At 32.5% G+C, this 19,137-nt stretch overlaps 1 protein-coding gene across 1 annotated transcript; it reads left to right on the forward strand.

The window, feature by feature from the left end:
- The first annotated feature begins 1,795 nt into the window (after positions 1 to 1,795).
- On the forward strand, positions 1,796 to 15,482 carry LOC117339926 (homeobox protein HMX3-B-like). The gene is made up of 2 exons (XM_033901640.1): positions 1,796 to 2,571; positions 13,305 to 15,482. The coding sequence occupies exons 1-2, from the start codon at positions 2,265 to 2,267 to the stop codon at positions 13,961 to 13,963; spliced, it is 966 nt and encodes a 321-aa protein (XP_033757531.1). The 5' UTR covers positions 1,796 to 2,264; the 3' UTR covers positions 13,964 to 15,482.
- Positions 15,483 to 19,137: the final 3,655 nt, after the last annotated feature.

Raw genomic sequence — 19,137 nt, forward strand, 5'->3', positions numbered from 1 at the left:
CAAAAAACGACCCGTTTTTATATTCTCGGGTTGATGACATTTAAGATATTTCAGCCAATATAAATGCTTGTTTCAAACAGGATTTGATCACGTACCTCATAAACAATGCTAGGTAGATGACATTCTATTCTTTGTATTTCACTAACCAGACCAGTATCATCCAAGCATGTTATTCTTCTTCTGAGTCAGAAGTTTGCAGTTACACTGCATGAACAAGGCACTGGTTCGAAATATACGCAAATAATTGACGGTCTTTAGAATTATCAAATTATCCCTAAATAATTAAATTAGAGGGTTAGCGACCATTTAGGGGCCTTGTGACGATTTTGTCTTTATTTTAATATTTGTTCAGTCCTGTTTTTATTTTCTTAATTTCTCTTCTTCTCCCTTACATACTTTTGCCCTGTTTCTGAAGAGGCGAAAAAAGCCGAAACAGTGAATGCTGCAGATATTGTTTGGTTGGTGTACACGTTATCTATGACTAAACTCATGTTAAAAGATGCTATTTATCCGTGGGTTATTTATTCTATTGCATGCGCTGTCTTGATTAAATAAAATGATTTACTTTTTATTTATTTTTTTATTTGCTAGAGCTACATGCGTAGAATTATCTTCATTTGAAGGTTGTTTTTTTTAACAAATCGTATGATATCACGAGAGCTCTTTTCCGTTAACTTCTCAGTAAAACTAGAATAGGTAAAGCACCATGTTGACGATGATGGAGTTTTAGTTGGCTTGAATGATAATCATTTGAAGGGGCGGGTAAATGATTTCAAAATTTTCAATAGACGTCGTATTCATCGAATCACATAGGTAATTGTCGCCATCAATGGCCGGTGTTTAAATGTGGTGATAGCGATTAGAGGAGACTGGGCGTATAATCGTTGTTGTTCTCTACTTTCACTTCCTTGTTTGTGGCCTACAATTGTTGGGTGTTTAATGAATGTGGCCACATTTTCATGAGAACTGCTTTAAATTGACTCATTTATCCCAATTTGTGATCAATTTGACAAATCAATTGAGATATTCGGTTAAAATTTGTCAGAAAAGCAACCCATCCACAGGGTTATGGAGACGTGCCCATTATAATAGCCTGGATGACAAAAACGGCAATCGGATAAATCCCACTGAAAACAATGGTCCGCCCGAGCCTGATAAACAAAGGCGATTCTAACTCCCGGGGGCTCCTCGGGATCCGCACAGATTTTCCGCAAGATAGCTCATTTACAAATGGTGTAATTTGAAAACACGGAGAAGAAAATCATTGTTTAGTCGTCGAAGAGATGATTGTCTCCCATGGTGCACGTCTTTCATCTTCCGACGGGCTTATCTTTTCCCAAAGATTTTAAATCTAAATGGTCGAAAGCAGGTGAGCGCTGAGTGAAGAATGGCGGACGGTCGTCCTGAACGATGCTGTCAAAGCCCTCGACAAAGTGCCAGCCATCATGCTGGGTAGATGCTATTAAAGGGGAGGAGACTATCAGTGTGTTTTAAGGGTATTTAAGTTAGGTAAATCGGGAAGCAGCGGGATGTTTAACAAAGTTTTCACTCAATATCCCCTAATTTGACGCTTCACAATCTTGGTCTGTCTAGTACGGATGTTTTATCCGGGTAATAAAATACCCGCTCGCAGCATAACGAGCATAGAAAATCAAATTGTCACTTTGCGAAGGCACTCATTATCGGATCCGCTTTCAGCCAATGACAGGCAACCACTGCTTAGAAATGTAGGCTGAGAACTGTAGGGGGCGTGGCTGGAATATTGGGGATATTTTACAAACGTTCCATGCTTCATTATCAGAGTCAACATTTATAAGATTTCTTTTTTAAAGGTGTAGATTGCTTGGAGGAAGATAGTTTGAAAATAAGCTGCATGTTTGTGCCGAGTTACTGAAGACAGCTGATTTTTTCTTTCCAAACACGATCTGTCATCATAAAGAAGAAGCGCCAAAATCCTCGTCAAAGTGCCGCTTAAGTGGAACTGTTTATCCTAGAAACGATGTCACTTGTCTGAGCCATCAGATGCTAGTAGTTACGATTCAATTTTAGTGATACTCCAAAAGATAGGACGAAAAAGCATACAAAAGATGAACAATTTGTACCCACACTGTGTAGTATAACTTGGACACTGAGATTAGTGTACATATCAAACGACGCGAGAAACAACTAACAATGGAGCTACCCTCACGCAAATGTGTGTTATAAAAACAGCAGTACCGCTAAAAATATAAAAAATACATATAGAGATATTAACTAGATCAAACATGGCAGATGAACGCAAAACGGAACTAACGTCAAAAAGTTTTTCTATAAGCAGTATTCTCGCTAAAGACAAAGACAATGAGAAACCACCCAAGGAGAAGAGTCAATTAGTGGACGGAGATTCTCCTGCTATTGTGTCAAAACTAGACTTACCCCTGGTACCCGATCATCCATCGCCCCGGGGATACCCCCCAGTGTCAGAAGCTGGAAGTGGGGGTACGTTTGGGCTGCACCCCCTACCCTCTTGGTATCATTGGTACACAGCCGGCCAACAGTTTCTTCATCAACTTCATCAGGAGAACCTATCACGTAAGTTCTCAACACTTGTTATGTAGTTCCGTTTGAATATTTTCCACAGAGTTCTACTTGAAATAAATATAAATTCTAATGTACGCCGTTTCTCATTGTTTGATTTTGTTTATCATTTTATTAAATTGAAAAGACATTATTCTTAGCTGCATTATAGGGAAAATGATGAACTCATTTAATTATATAAAATATTTTGAACGATAAATGCTTTCACCGCAACGTGATTGAAAAGTTTCATGTAATTAGATTAAATTACTTAATGTGTTTTGCGTAATATGTTTATTTGCAACTCATTATATAAAAATTCTTTGTTTATTTATATGTGTAGAAATACATTACATCAGTAATATAGAAAGTATACTAGAACACCATAACAATGAAATTAATTGTTATATCTATCAAACCGATTGTTACTACCCAATGACAAATATATCAATGGAAAATGATAATAAAGAAAGTTATTGTTTGTTAATACAGACATTCATATATATTTATATAAACGAAGATTATGTTACATTAACAAAACATACATGGTAAGTTATGAAACAAAATACTACAAAGCATCATTATTTGCAACACTATACTCAAAACAACTATCAATTGATCATATTACACAACACGTACAACTATTGCTCTGTATTAAATTACATTTACAAACCAACGAACTCTGTATTAAATTACATTTACAAACCAACGAACTCTGTATTAAATTACATTTACAAACCAACGAACTCTGTATTAAATTACCTTTACAAAACACCGAACTCTGTATTAAATTACATTTACAAACCAACGAACTCTGTATTAAACAACATTTACAAACCAACGAACTCTGTATTAAATTACCTTTACAAACCAACGAACTCTATTAAATTACATTTACAAACCAACGAACTCTGTATTAAATTACATTTACAAACCAACGAACTCTGTATTAAATTACATTTACAAACCAACGAACTCTGTATTAAATTACATTTACAAACCAACGAACTCTGTATTAAATTACCTTTACAAAACACCGAAATATCTACATTTATATTGAATTAATAAACCAATGAACGATCTGAATTAAAATAACTAACTGCTGAACTCTATAATATCACTCTTACAAAAACAAGCAAGAAAAAAACAAAACAAAAAACAACAACAAAAAAAAGAAAAAAAAAGACTATTAGAATACCGTTACAAACCAAAGAACTCTCTATATCAAATTTCCCTAACAAGCCATCGACCTCTTTTTTTTTAAATACCTTGAAAACTAACATTCTCTGTTTATCAAATTACCCTCATAATCCAACGAGCTCTGTATTAAATTACACTTACAATCAAACGAGCTCTCTGTGTTAAATTATCCTCACAATCCAACGAGCTCTCTGTGTTGAATTACCCTTACACACCAACGAGCTCTCTGTATTAAATTACACTTACAATCCAACGAGCTCTCTGTGTTGAATTACCCTTAAACACCAACGAGCTCTCTGTGTTAAATTACATTAAATTACACTTAATTACACTTATAGTCCAAAGAGCTTTCTGTATTAAATAACCCTTACAAACGAACGAACTCTCTGTATCAAATAACTCAACCATCGTGTTCTCTGTATTGGATTACCCTTACAATCCAACATGCTCTTATGCTCTGTAAAAAAGTATCCTTACAAGCAAACATACAATCCAACATGCTCTGTATAAAAAGTATCTTTACCAGCCAAAATGGTCTGTAAAATAAGTAACCTTAGAAGCCGAAATGCTCTGTATAAAAAAAGTATTGTTACAAGCCAACATGCTCTGTAAAAAAGTAACCTTAGAAGCCGAAATGCTCTGTATAAAAAAGTATTGTTACAAGCTAACATTCTCTTTATATAAGAATACCGTTACAAATCACTATGCTCATTTCATTTCATCTTCAAACATTTTTTTATGATCTGATATTTCATTGCCCTACAAATCACCTGCTCTTCATAGTAAACGATCCATCTAATTGCTGTTCGTTTTATTTTAAATTTGTCTGCAAATCACCATACGGTAAATATAAATTACAATTCAATCACCGTACTTATTAATATATAAATATATATATCAATATATAAATATATATATCAATATATATCAAATAACACAAGGTATCACTATACTATTATCAAACTACTATACTTCACTGTGGGCTTGTTTTTGTATTCAAAATCATACAAACCGTTTTAATCTATTCTACAGCCATACCACCAAACTACTGTATAATATATCAACCAATGCTCATTACATTTTCTGGTAAACATTGTTTGTATTTTTATTTAAGATCTGTCATTGCAAATGTATATAGACTTGAAAAAATGACGATATATTTCTAAATAGTTACATATAAAACAATAGCATTGAGAATTGTTTAAGATCTCAAGTTAAAGCCCAAACATTATGTTGTATCTCATACGTTGGAGTATCAATTTCAGAATTTTCTGACATGTTAAGGAGATAATTATGTTAATTATAGTTTCCTTTTCAAAAAAAGTATCTTTACTATGGGGATTTAGGATTCAATCACTGCCTGTCATTATATTTGTTTTTTAAAAAAAAAGTTAGCATTCTCTAGGAGTGTTTGCAACGTATAATTATACTTGTAGGAATATAGAAAAAGCAAATCAAGGAACAATGATACTTCCTGGGGACATGGTACGATAGAAAAGAATTTGTATTCTCTATCGGAAATGTCAAAATAGATGTAAAATTCTCCGACTGTTTAAAGTTGAATTGATTAATTCATTGTTTCAGTACGTATTATTTTTTATGATGTCCTAATACAGGCCGGATATATCATCAAAACATAAAAAGTGGTTTGATAGTAATTGATGAATGCATTCGCTGAAAAACTAAAATTGTAAATTACTGTCACAACTGTGCATGTGGATTTCGGTAATATGCTATATCCAAATTAAATTAGATAATGTCAGGAATCGGATTTATATAAGTGTCCTTATTTACTATTGTGTTCAACGATAGAACGTATACCGTATACTTTGGGAAGGCGCGCGCTCAATGTTGCAGAACGTCATTCATCAACTACCACGTGCGTATCTAATTAAATGACGTACCTAAAGAGGGTGTAATAGATGGGCCCGATCGCATTAGGTGACGGATCGTAATGCTATCTAATCTAGGGATCAATTTTGTCGTAAAACTGGAAATCAATGAACAGATATGATTCATATCCGATAAATATGTTCAAATGTCACTCGTGAGAGTATTATTTTGTTTTTACCATTTCAATATTTAAGTTATCTGTATTTTTATAAAGCCCCACTAAGCCTGACAGGTGATGCAGGCTCTAATGCTTGGATTGCATGCTTTTTTGAATTAGAGATTTTATTTTAATATAGTAGTGAGCATTATAATCATATGATAATAATTTTATACATATCTTATTAAATGTCAAACATCTGTAAAATTAATTTGCTAAGCTTCTTTGTTATGTATCACCCATACAATTCCAAAATTTACTTGGCATAAATATGTTTGTTCACTCGGTTATATATTATGCCCACACGATGATTGATAATTTCCAATAAAATATTTCATTATATATGCTATCTTAATATCAAAAATAAAACTGACTGAGCATTTTCAAAAGTGTTATTTTTCATTCTTATCTGAATAGCGGATTGTAAATTTTATTTTGTTTTTCAAATATTGAGAGCATATTTGACATGAAATTGCATGCAACAATCACTGAATTTTATCTAATATTTAATACGTTGTTCTGTGACAAATATAAATGAAATGAAATATTATAAATGTCAACACCGAAAACTGATACCGGGTTTCTGTTACATAAACATGTACTTATTTTAGTATTTTCATTATTTCTCAATAGTTATAAAAACATAAAGATGAAAAATGTCCCTTGGTTAAAACGAAAACTACAAACAAATATCTCAGTATGTTTTTGTTATTGGAGATATTTTTGGAATATGTTTATCTTATTGATAAGGACGACCAAGTAGTATATTCTTAAACGTCTAACGAATAAATATTATCTGAAATCGTCGTTAAAAACTACATACAAGCAATGATATATACACTGTTATCAAACTTGTATAAAGGTGTGTGAAATTATTAATTAGCTCCTATATTGTATACGCTTATTTTTACACGTTCTACAACATTCATATGTTCAACATTCTATTAATATGTTGCTCAGATGGAAGTAAGGTATTAATGTGTAAATTTATTTTCCTAACGCGCAAAGAAGTATTTTTATTTACATTTTTAAAAGATTTTAATGTGTTACATGATATAACTTCTAATAAATTAATGTTATGTTAGGTATATCTGCTGGAAATGATAAATATATCAAATATCAGTGTTTTATTTTGTTAATACAATAATTTATAATTAATTGTTAAGGTGTTATAATAATCAACTTATTAATTGAAAATAAATACATATGCTATCAAAATATATCATGGTTGATGATGATGACTAGTGTGACGATGGGCAATAGCAGTAAAACATCTGTAATTAGTTATATCTTACCTGTTTACCTACATGTACCTGTTTACCTACCTGTTTACCTACCTGTTGTTTACGTATAATTGACGCCCTCATAGTTTGTTTAGTAATACTCAATGATAAATAAAACTATCGGATCATTATTTGTATTCGTTCTTCATCGTTATGCTAACAAGATGTTTTTTTAAGTTCTGTTTTATCAATTAATGAAACCCTAATGCCCATATGTTTTCCCTTTTTCCTACCCCAGTGTACCAGACTTATTGACAGTAATATCAGGGTCATACATCACTCGTTGGTATTATTGTAATGCTTATCGACGATGTTTACTTAGATTCCCGTCGACTTTTCATCATCATAATATTATGACAGTTGTTCTCTGAGTTTTATTACGTTTGTCATATGCCCTACATTAAACAAAACATGTAAATAACTCACAAGCTTGTTTGTATCGTAGATAAAACAGTCTTGATGATATCCAATTTACCAGTACACACAATTATATTTTCTTTATTACTTATATCTATTTATAAAAAAATATGTTGTTTTTTTTCTTCTATTTCGTCATCTAGTAATACGTTTGGATATAATTAAGTGTTATTTACAAAACAAACTTAAAGTACTTGTTAAGTAAAGATGAAGTACATGCGTATTTACATTATATGTTGAGGTAAATAAATATCATGTTGACATTTTTTTGTACTGTATATTTAGCTTGTATAAGACAATATAAATCAAATTATTTTCTTAAAAAAAATGACTAAAGAAAAGGTCGTGAAGCATTGAGTTCTCCATCTTTTTGAAAGAAATGTTTTCAAAATGACAATTGTTTTATATATCAATGTTTATACTAGTTCTATATATAAAAATGTATGAAAGATATGATTAGTTGTATTTCTTACAAACGATGTTATACCTTTAATACATTATTAAATGATATCTACTGAGCTTAGTGTGAAACACTACTCTTTTTTAGCGTTTTTATCATCAATATCGCATTTCAAATATGGGGAATATGGTTTGACATAAGTTGCGTGTTTTCATAAAACACTTGAGTCATAAAACAAACTGGGCGATTTAGTTGTGAAACATAGTATATAAAACATGTAAATCTTTGGGATCTTTTGACACAAACCGTTTTTTTTTTGTTGTGTGTGAATAAATTGACTGTTTTTTCTTCTCCATACACCATATTGTGACAGTGCCGCCTATCAGGTAGACGTTTAATTTCCCCAGGGTTGAATACACGCCTCGTGCTTTTTTGTTTTCCTACTGTCGTTTTACATGTGATTTGTTTGTCTAGGTCTGTCGCCGCCTTGCCACGATTTGAAACGTTTTGGTATAAAATGCCATAATAAAACAATATGGTCATCATTTTATACAGCATCATGGGCAGGGAATTAAGTGGGCGGGTATCGGTAGAAACGTTAATAATAAAAATCAATTTAGCATCATCACTAACCAACCGATTTAATTATGAATGGCTTTATATTAATTCATGTAAGTAACACATTACTTGAGGTGTAACATTGGTTTGGAATATTTTTTATAAAACGTATAAAAAAGTGAACATACATGTGCGTATGCATTGATGATAAAAACCTTTCATGGAACACATGTGTAAAGGATAGACATTTTAATTACTGTAATTACCAATAGATATATCGGAATGTGACAGCGATCTCTAATATACAACTATTCTGTTTTATTTTCCTTCTTGTTGAACAATAACTGTGCTTTATTAAACGGAAAGCGAAAGACTTTCAAAAATACAAAAAGGCATTGATTTCATGAGATGAAATGATTAATAACGTCACTGCCGAGTCAAATCACGTAGTGTTGAGCTAGTTTTGATGTCATAATTAAAATTCGGAAATAACCCGAACCAAGATTTCATATCAATTTTTCGGAAAAAGTAAATTTCTCTAATTGGTCATTGTAAAACTATCGTTTTAAAAATCTTGTTCGTCATATTAAGAAATATTTACTTCCAATTTTCAATTGAATAACAGAAATGTAGTTTTAATGAATTTAATAGATAATACTTGTACTAATTTAAGAATAACAACTAGTCATTCACTCTATTGATCGTTATACCGATCATTGAGGTTACCTTGATATACCTGAGTACATCAAAGTCCTATTGTCCTGCCTTAACGAGCACCCTTAATTACATGTTAAACAACACAAAGAAACACAAAGGAAAGATAACAGTGAATTAATTAGCGAACATGCTTCCTCTATTTATGAAACAGCTAAAAACAACGCATGATCACTTGTCAAACTTACCATTCAAAATAAACAATAATGATTGTTTTCGCATACACAGGAATAACATGACAAATATTTTCATTTTGCATGCCAGGCATATATGTTTAATTATGTATGTTATTCCCTTTACAGTGGTTTAGGTACTATATTAACATACTCATATATCTGAAAGAGATTTACATAATTGTACAATATATTATTAAAATAAAAATCGCGATTTTGATTATTTATTTCAATTATTTAAATGTTGATGCATGCGCTGCATCGACAAAGTTCAAATCTCTTAAATGTATACAATTTTATATCATGAAAGATGTGGATCTTCAAGGGAATTAAAACAGGTAAAATGTATAAAAATCAATAATGGAGCTGGATCGGATTATAATTGTCATTCTCAATAAACCCCATAGATAGATGGCGCTGGGAAATTTCCTACGTTACATAGCGAGACAAGCTCTGGCTGTTGGTATAAAGTCATCCATAACTCCTAGTATCGTCCCCTTCACAATGACTATTAAACGAAGTAAAAAGGGAGCTTGCATTTCTACAGCTTGAATATAAATGACAGATTACACTAAATCTTCTCCAAATTTAAATTATAAATAAGTTTTCTATCCGATCTGTTGTAATTGTAATGAATACAAGTGTTGGAATTTCCCATATACGTTTAATAAAATTGACAGCTGACTTTGAATGATTGTTTGGCTTTCCTCAAGGATTGTCAATTAACCGGTGCAGATGACAAAAGTGACGCACGGTTTTACTGTGGATTGGAGAAAACAAATACATATTTCACTTCAGAAAAATGATAAATTTCTATTTCGATCGATTATGCTTGAGGCGTGTGTCTGACGGCTCATTAAAGCAGTAATTACTGTCTTCTTTTATCAGACGCCAATTCATAGTATTTTAATTGCTAAGATTTTAATGTTGCATAATAGGGTAATCTAGTATAGGTTTTTATCCATTTGAACAGGGTTATAGATTATATATCAATTATGTTTAGGGTAATACACAACACCTACTTTTAAATTTGTAATAGTTAAACACAGCAACTACATTTAATTGGGTAACAGTTATACACAATCACACTTTTTAAATTGGCAGTAGTTTTACACATCAATTACATTTAATTGGGTAATAGCTATACACATCTACATTTAATTGGGTATATGTCTAGCACAACAACTACATTTAATTGCGTAATAGCTATACACATCTTTATTTAACTGGGTAATTTTTATACACATCTTTATTTAACTGGGTAATTTTTATACACATCTACATATAATTTGGTAATAGTTTAACGCAACAAATACATTTAATTGTGTAATAGTTATACACAACAACACAAAAACTACATTTAATTGGTTAAATTATATTTGAATAAGGTAAAAACACATCTACATTTTCTTTGGTAATAGGCATACAACAACTATATTTAATTGTGTAATAGTTATACACAGCAACTAGATTTGAATGGGTTGTGGATAATAGGTATACATACCACCATTTGATTGGATGATAGTTATACACAACATCTACATCAAATAGAGAAAATATATTATAAAATATACACTAGCATACACTATACTACACAACACCAATTACTTTGTAATGTACCATAAATGTATATATCTTCGTTAATAGGATAGCTCACTATACATTACTCAATTAGATATAACTAACGGACCCAACAGAATATATAAAGATGGTGTATTATACAAATTCATCTAATTTACTTTATTCTTTAAACGGCACCAATGAATAGCGTAATATACTATTATATACTGTAACACACTACATATAACTAACATTTACAAATGCATCTCATTTAAATACAAAGCCCCATACCTATCTACGTAATTAGTTGGGTAAACCATGATGACATTGAACTATTGCCTCCTTTGTTTCATGAATAGTAGAGTTCCGTCAGTTGGAAAATTTGTTACCAAGGAAGAATTAATGGTATGATTGCGTTGATTCACTGGTAATTTGCGATGTAACTACATTTGTTATGAAAAAAATTATCTGAAAATGTAAACGATATGAAATATCCTCTTATGCAATTAAAGCAAATGATAAAAAAAAGAATAATCATGGAAAATAAAAACAAATGCCGACATTGAATTTTATTTTTAACATACGTTTGTTTTAAAATTAATTCAAAAATTAAATTTCAAAAATCAATTATAGATTTGATCATTATTAAATACATGTGTGTGTACGTGTGTGTTCTAGCGTTATTAAATAGTCATTAGGATTTCGCTCATCCATTTCATTATAATAACGATTAGTTGAACATCGACAAATAACTGGTATTTTATTATCATCACACTGTAATTTATGGCCCAAGTCCTAACCAAGTATCCTTAAGGTTAATAAAGAGCTCTCAGGGTTGTACTTGAGGTTTCCATCGTTCAGAAAATCTACTTTGGGATATCACAGTTCCTTACAATTCTACTTGACATTATCACGACTATTGTATTCAAGCCATTGTGTTTGATGAATGCTCAAACTTAATCATGGGTCGATAGTGGTCGTTTGAAGTGTATGGGATCTTGTACACATGGGATTTAAGTGGCATGAAATTGACAAGCCCGTAACATCTCATTTTACGCTAGCTTATTTTCCGCTGAATCGGTAATGAAATGTCCCCTGCCAACACGCACCGCTCATTGGCAGATGACGTGGGTATCTCAGGCTACTGGTATTGTCCAGATTGAGCGTAGAATCGCGTGTTAATATGAAACATGAACTTTGTCTCTTTAAATGATTTACATCTACAATTTACACCTGTATTTATAGCAACATACATACATAAACAGAAACAATTTTTACCTTCATCTACTACAGTTATAATTAACATCTACTAATATGTATACATTTACATTTACATCTGTATTTATATCAATATTTTGCACTTTTAGTTAATTTACTTTTATAGAAACAAGTTTGACCTTCATCTACTACAGTTTAATTTACATCTTCTTTTATGTATACATTTACATTTATGTTACATCTATATTTACATAAAAATAATTTTCTTTTACAGAAAGCTATTTTTTACATCTACATTAATATCTACATCTATATTGATATATTTATACCCACATCAACATTATTTATATATCAACATTACTTACATTTACTTACGTAAAATATTCTAATTATCTTTTAAATATCATACTGCAGTTAAACATATTCAGAAACCTTCAAAACCAGTTTTGGTTTATAAGACATATAACTGTTATCATTTTCATACACATGATTGATAAGTGTATTTTAAATATATATATATATATATACGTGTTTATATATTTGAAATAACGTTGTATTAGTGTTGAGGTTTATCTACATGAGATGAGGTGTTTATCGGATAAAGGATTTCGCTGATTATCAAGAATGCAGGTGTTTCGCTACATAACCTTAACACCTTCCATCTGTGAAGATATATTCTGTCAGTCCCATTAACTTACTAATGTCATTGTGACTGTGGCAAGTGACTGTGACGGTTTTCATATATTCATTATTGTATGAAACGAACTTATCTCACAATTGATTTTGGAAAGTTACTTCATGATTTTTATAATGTAGATAATTTTGCATTCTTTTCCATTAAAAAGACGAATGAGTATTTAGCATATAAAACACATTTCACATGTATTTTAAAGTGATTTTGTTAAATACGGTATTATTTATGTATTTAATCTCCCTTAGGAAATTCCTTTGTTTACATAAAAAAGGTGATTAATTTCGTTGACTTAACACGATTCGACCTGTATTTGCAGAAGACGCTCTCTCCTTTTGAACACCTGGTCTCCCTGCAAATCTACTTTCCGTGTTTTGTCCCGTTTTGCCGATTTTGAGTTAGAATTACTGCTTCGTTTCAATGTCGCTTTATACTGCTGTAATGTTACACGTTTCTAATAATTATTTTCTTTTCCATCTAACAGAAGCATCCAGAATTGTCTCGAAGGTGACACAGCCAACCGATCTGTCGCCAATATTCAGGAACAGTTCGTGTAATGTCAAGTCCTCGATTAATAAAGAAGTCACCGAAGTACTTCTTTCGCCTCCCGAGTCTCCTTGCCCGGATACGGAAACAAACGACTCAAAATCCGATGATGAGCAGAAGGTATCGGACAGTCAACAGTCATGTGACTTGACAGACGATGACAAGAAGAACCGAAGGAAAAAGAAAACAAGGACGGTGTTTTCTAGAAGTCAGGTGTTCCAACTAGAATCCACATTTGATATGAAAAGGTATCTCTCGAGTTCAGAAAGAGCCGGACTCGCTGCCTCCCTACAGCTGACTGAAACACAGGTAAAAATCTGGTTTCAAAATAGGAGAAATAAATGGAAGCGCCAGCTAGCGGCCGAATTAGAAGTGGCCAATATGTCGCATGTGGCGGCTGGACACAGACTTGTCCGCGTTCCTATCCTTTACCATGACACCCCATCATCTTCTCATGCCACTTCGTCGCAGGAAACATCTTCTGGATGTCTCAATTCGTCTCTAGCTCACGCCAGCTACAGAGATTCCATGTTCCTTTCAGCAGGGTACACACAGATGTCTCCAGCCATTAGGTCCTCCATGACTGGCATGGTCTAGACAAAGAACCAACACTGAAACTGTTAAGCTTGATCTTTGTTCCTATGGAAACATGTTTACTGAAACAAGTGTGATATGGACATTTAATACATCACTATAAACCAGAGTTGTTTGAAGAGAGGGGGCTTCACTATTTGGTAATAAAAACACTTACTTTGTCTTGTTCTTCTATGTGCATAACATGGTGAAAATGAAAGATGCTAGTTCAAATGATGAAATTCTTTGTCGAAAAGGATTGCCATAAGAAAATGTTTTGCAAGTAGACATTGGGGAAACGGTTTCTGCTTTATCTACATACAAGACTTGCTAGTGGTAGTATTTCCTAAAACCGAAGTAACTACTTGAAACGAAACTTTCATTGGCAAAATGATCTTAAGGTGAAAGATTTCAGCATGCTAGAAATGGAGAACAAAATCCTGTGTAATATGCGTACAGATAACAGTTCTGGATGTTGCTATGCGCAAATTTAATCTGGTATGATGTATTTTTAAGACAATTGGGCAAACTGGACCAAGTGTAGGCTTCGACCCCTGTCGATGCAACCAAACAAACAATACATGATATGTGTCGATGGTGGGGAGTAGTGTAACAAACACAAGACAGAAGTGAGGATCTGGACGATTGCCATTTAACATTTGACACAATATTTTCAATTTGATTAGATTTGGTACCCGTGAGGTAGATATATACTGACTTGCACATTTCCTCTTGTAATCCCGATTGACAAGACACTGAGGTTGATGTGTGAAGTCTGGAAACAATGTGTTGTTTATTTAGTACTGTTAGCGTGTTATTGTGGATTAATATTGGCAGATTGGCAGCTCTAATTTATTACTACAATCTTATCCTTCATATACCAATACATGAAACATGTCGACAAAGTTTACAATGGCAGAAAATATATATCGTCCTAACATCCTATATACAATACTTATAATAATTGACAAACGTGTTTAAAACCCTTAAAGACGTTTATTTCTAACTAAAAAAACAACCATATAGACATATTGATTTGTTATTTTTGCAATCTTAATTAAGTATTGAATAGCAATGTGATGGCCAATATCTTTTTGTATTCTTTGAGGCCAAATTATTTCAAATTTTTGATCCCTCTATGTTTAAATGATTCTGACAAAGAAATTTCAGTTGTTCTTTAATCTCATGATTATTTCAATTCAATATCGTTGTTGAGGTTTTTTCCTATTATATGCTATCCTATAAAGGTATCAATCGAAAGTATATGAATTTTTAGATATAAAAAATCTGATGATTATTTAAATCTAGCAGCCACACATTCAAAATCACTTGATTCATTTTCACAACGCTAGTTGAAAAGCAAAACTCGTGTTTAATTTTGTTTTTATTTTATTTTGTTTACCACTTTTTATCAAATTTTGTTTTATTTTGTAAGTTGTTGTCATTTTAATTATATTTATTTCATGTTTATGACACTCTTTATTCATTTCTAGTCGTAATGTGATTTTCTTGCCACAATGAATAAAAATTGAATCAAACACTGTCCAGTCTGTATTTTGTATTTGTCCAAGGGCAAGGTCAAATCATTGCAAAGCAAAGCAAAAGCAACCTTCACTGCTAGTGAAAGTGAAAATCAGATTAGAAATTAGTTCAATGATATAAACAATATACTGTATGATTGGTAATATTCGCAGGTGATTCAATTTCGTTATATTCGCGGTCATTGAATATGGCACGAAAAGAAAACCCAATGTAATATTCACATATAAACACCAACATGCAGAAGTATTTGCTGCAAAATTTGTAGGGGGTGCTTGCGTGAAATTTAACACACGCGAATTTGGTCTGACTTGGAAAACTGCGAAATATTAAAACTGAAAAACAACCATACAGTATGCCGAATATTGAACATAAGTATTTTATAGTTGTCTCGCCCTTCTAGGACTTGAGAGTAATGCTAGAGACAAAAGCATAAATAAATGATGACATATTAATCAATTTTACAGATTTGTATAGGTCATATCTAATTGATCAATATGAAAGTACTTTCAAGGACATGTTATAGGAACAACATGATACATTATTCTCTTGAACTGTTAATAGCTTTAAGCTAAATGATAATGGAATACTTTAACTTAACATCATACCACCTTAAAAAAGACATGAAATTACCAATGTGTCTTGTCTACATATATTGATGAATCTAAGATCATTCATTTATCTGTTACCTATGTATTATATCGTAACGAGGATGTGAACTACTCACGAAAAAAAAATTTGTTAAGAAATCAAATCTTGTAGATGGTCACGCAGAGAATACATTGTATGTACAAAAATCAAACAACCAACAAAAGACCCTTACTTTATCTTAAAACTCTGAGACGCACGTTCTTACCAAAACTACCCGGTCTTGTGTTTTTAAACCTACCATTTTAATCCTATCAATTTAATTAACTAATTCTACTTAGTAAGATAATTACTGAAGTGTTTCTCTGTCCTGTTACGAGTTCAAGATCGACCAGCAATATAAGTCTTCTTTTGCAGCAGTATTCTTTATCTAAAGTTACCATGACCTAATTTAGGACGAGGGGTCAATATATCACTGTACGTTTTGATCAAAAGATTTTTTCGTTATTAGCATGGTCAATGACCTAATATCTTCTTATATGTTGCGTCTTCCAATAAGACGACAGGTTTAGTTAAGTTTTCAACTTTTTCCATTGTTGTTGTTTTGACAATTGTTGTCGTTGGTGTCCTCACATTTGCCGTGGTTGTTGTACCATTCAACTCTTTCATGGTTAAACATATTGTATTGTCTTAAAACAAAGGGATTGAACAATAGATTGAGTCCCTTCTCATGAATTCTGTTGTTAAATACTCATTATGTAAACTCTGATGAGATAATTTACGACAAAATTGAAACATCAGCAGTTCTCAGCAGTGTTTTGTAGGCACCATATACATTGATTAGCGATATCATTGACATATCACCTGTTCTATTAATATAGGACCGATCCCCCGCGCAGGATCACGGGTCAAATGGTCAGCATCTTTTCTCTGCACTGCTTCTTTGTCTTGTTTACATTTAAAACCAGTGCTCCACAGTTCATCCTCTTGTATTTCTTTAATCATTAACTCGTGTAGCAACAATAAGATTCCACCGTTTTCTTAACGTGGCAGTAATTGAAAGATTTAATCGATATGCACATGAAAGAGGGATATTTGTTCCTTATTACAACTTGAATGACCTCGTTGTCCTTAGTGCAACAAAAAGAAATTCAGTAAAAAGTATTTATATAAGAAATCGAGGTACTTTAATTAACTTTATCTTTCCGGATCATTTCCAGTTTGAAGATTACCGTTGGATTAATATGAATTCAAAACATGGTTATTTACTTAGCTTAAAAACAATATTACATCTTGTATAATCAAATTATAAAAATGAATATATATATAAAAACAAAAAACAAACAAACAAACAAAAAATGTTCAACTCTTTGGTTATACTAAAATCTGATGAAGAAAAAATAAGATCAGAATAATTATAAAATCCTCGGACGTAAACAGAAGTAATAACCAAACTTCCATGTGCATTATTTTTTTATCTTAACATTTGTTTGTTGGCATTTTGATTTCCCCCGACTTCCCCTCTGGATGTTTTCACTTTGATCCTGGTTTGGTCCCTAACATCGCTGACGAGTGAGGACAGCTGTATGATAAGTAAAGCATTTATATTACCACATCAAGTTCATACTCATCATGTAATTCACAATGAAATAAACAGTTGCAATTCTGTGGTTTTAGAAGGTATTTATTTGTGTCTTAGAAGACATTTATTTGTGTCTTAGAAGACATTTATTTGTTTCTTAGAAGACATTTATTTGTGTCTTAGAAGGTATAGAGTTGTGCTTTAGAAGGTTTTGAGTTGTGTCTTCGAAGTAATGTAGTTGTCCGTGAAGGTATGTAGTTGTGTTTTGGAAGGTATTTGGTTGTGTCTTAGAAGGTATTTAGTGTCAAATAACTGTATTTACGAGGACATAACAAAATAATTTGACAAAAAAGGTGACCAGGAAAAAAATGTGCTAAACATTTATACAATGTTTAGAGAAATCTGAAAGCAGTAGAAAACATTCAAGTCATGTCAAACCATTAAAGTAATGTTGATCACCTACATGTATATATAAGTTAATATGATAATATTGTTAAATAGTAGCATAACATACAATTGAATATACATGATAAGAATAACTAGAGAAGTAAAACACCAACAAAGAACACACCAATTCCAACCATAATACAAACAAAAGGAGATTTGCATGGAGACCCTAGAACAAGTATAAAAGTGATAAGGCAGTGTGTTCCACGAGGGTGAGCGTCTTCCGCTTCATCATACAAATTTAGAGTTAATCCGGATTACGTCATATTTTCAAACTTATAACCGGGGTGACAACTGAAACCAGGGTGGTGAAAACGGAAACCAGGGTGGTGACAACTGAAACCAGGGTGGTTACAACGGGAACCAGGGTGGTGACAACTGAAACCAAGGTGGTGACAACGGGAACCAGGGTGGTGACAGCGGAAACCAGGGTGGTGACAACGGAAACCAGAGTGGTGACAACTGAAACCAGGGTGATGACAACTGAAACCAATGTGGTGACAACGGAAATCAGGGTGGTGACAACTGAAAACAAGGTGGTGACAACGGAAACCAGGGTGATGACAGTGGAAACCAGGGTGGTGACAGCGGAAACCACAGTGGTGATAGCGGAAACCAGGGTGGTGACAACGGAAACCAAAAGATATTTAAACAAGCATCACACATGACTGCCTTACGCCTACGGAAATAAATTTGTTTTCCTTTTAGAGCATGATGTGGATCATGATGTGGATTGGATCATGATGTTGATCATAAACACAGGTCTAAAGCTGGCTGAATGTGTGTTGCCTTCGATACATAAAATATCAATGAAATGTACGTATATTATTTTCTTCTTTTTTCTATCATTATAAATTGCCCATACCCCCTAACTGTTGTATAATATAAGTTGCATGTTTTAAACATTTGTGTCGGTCTATTTTGCTTTTCCTTACTCCTTTTCTTGACTTCTGCCATTGTTGGCCACTAGCATGCCAAATGAGTTATAGATAGGCTGTATGTTGCAGCTCTATGATATTCACCATCTATTACTGAATTAATG

The sequence above is a fragment of the Pecten maximus genome, chromosome 12 (genome assembly GCF_902652985.1).
Source record: "Pecten maximus chromosome 12, xPecMax1.1, whole genome shotgun sequence".
Classification (NCBI taxonomy): Eukaryota; Metazoa; Mollusca; class Bivalvia; order Pectinida; family Pectinidae; genus Pecten; species Pecten maximus.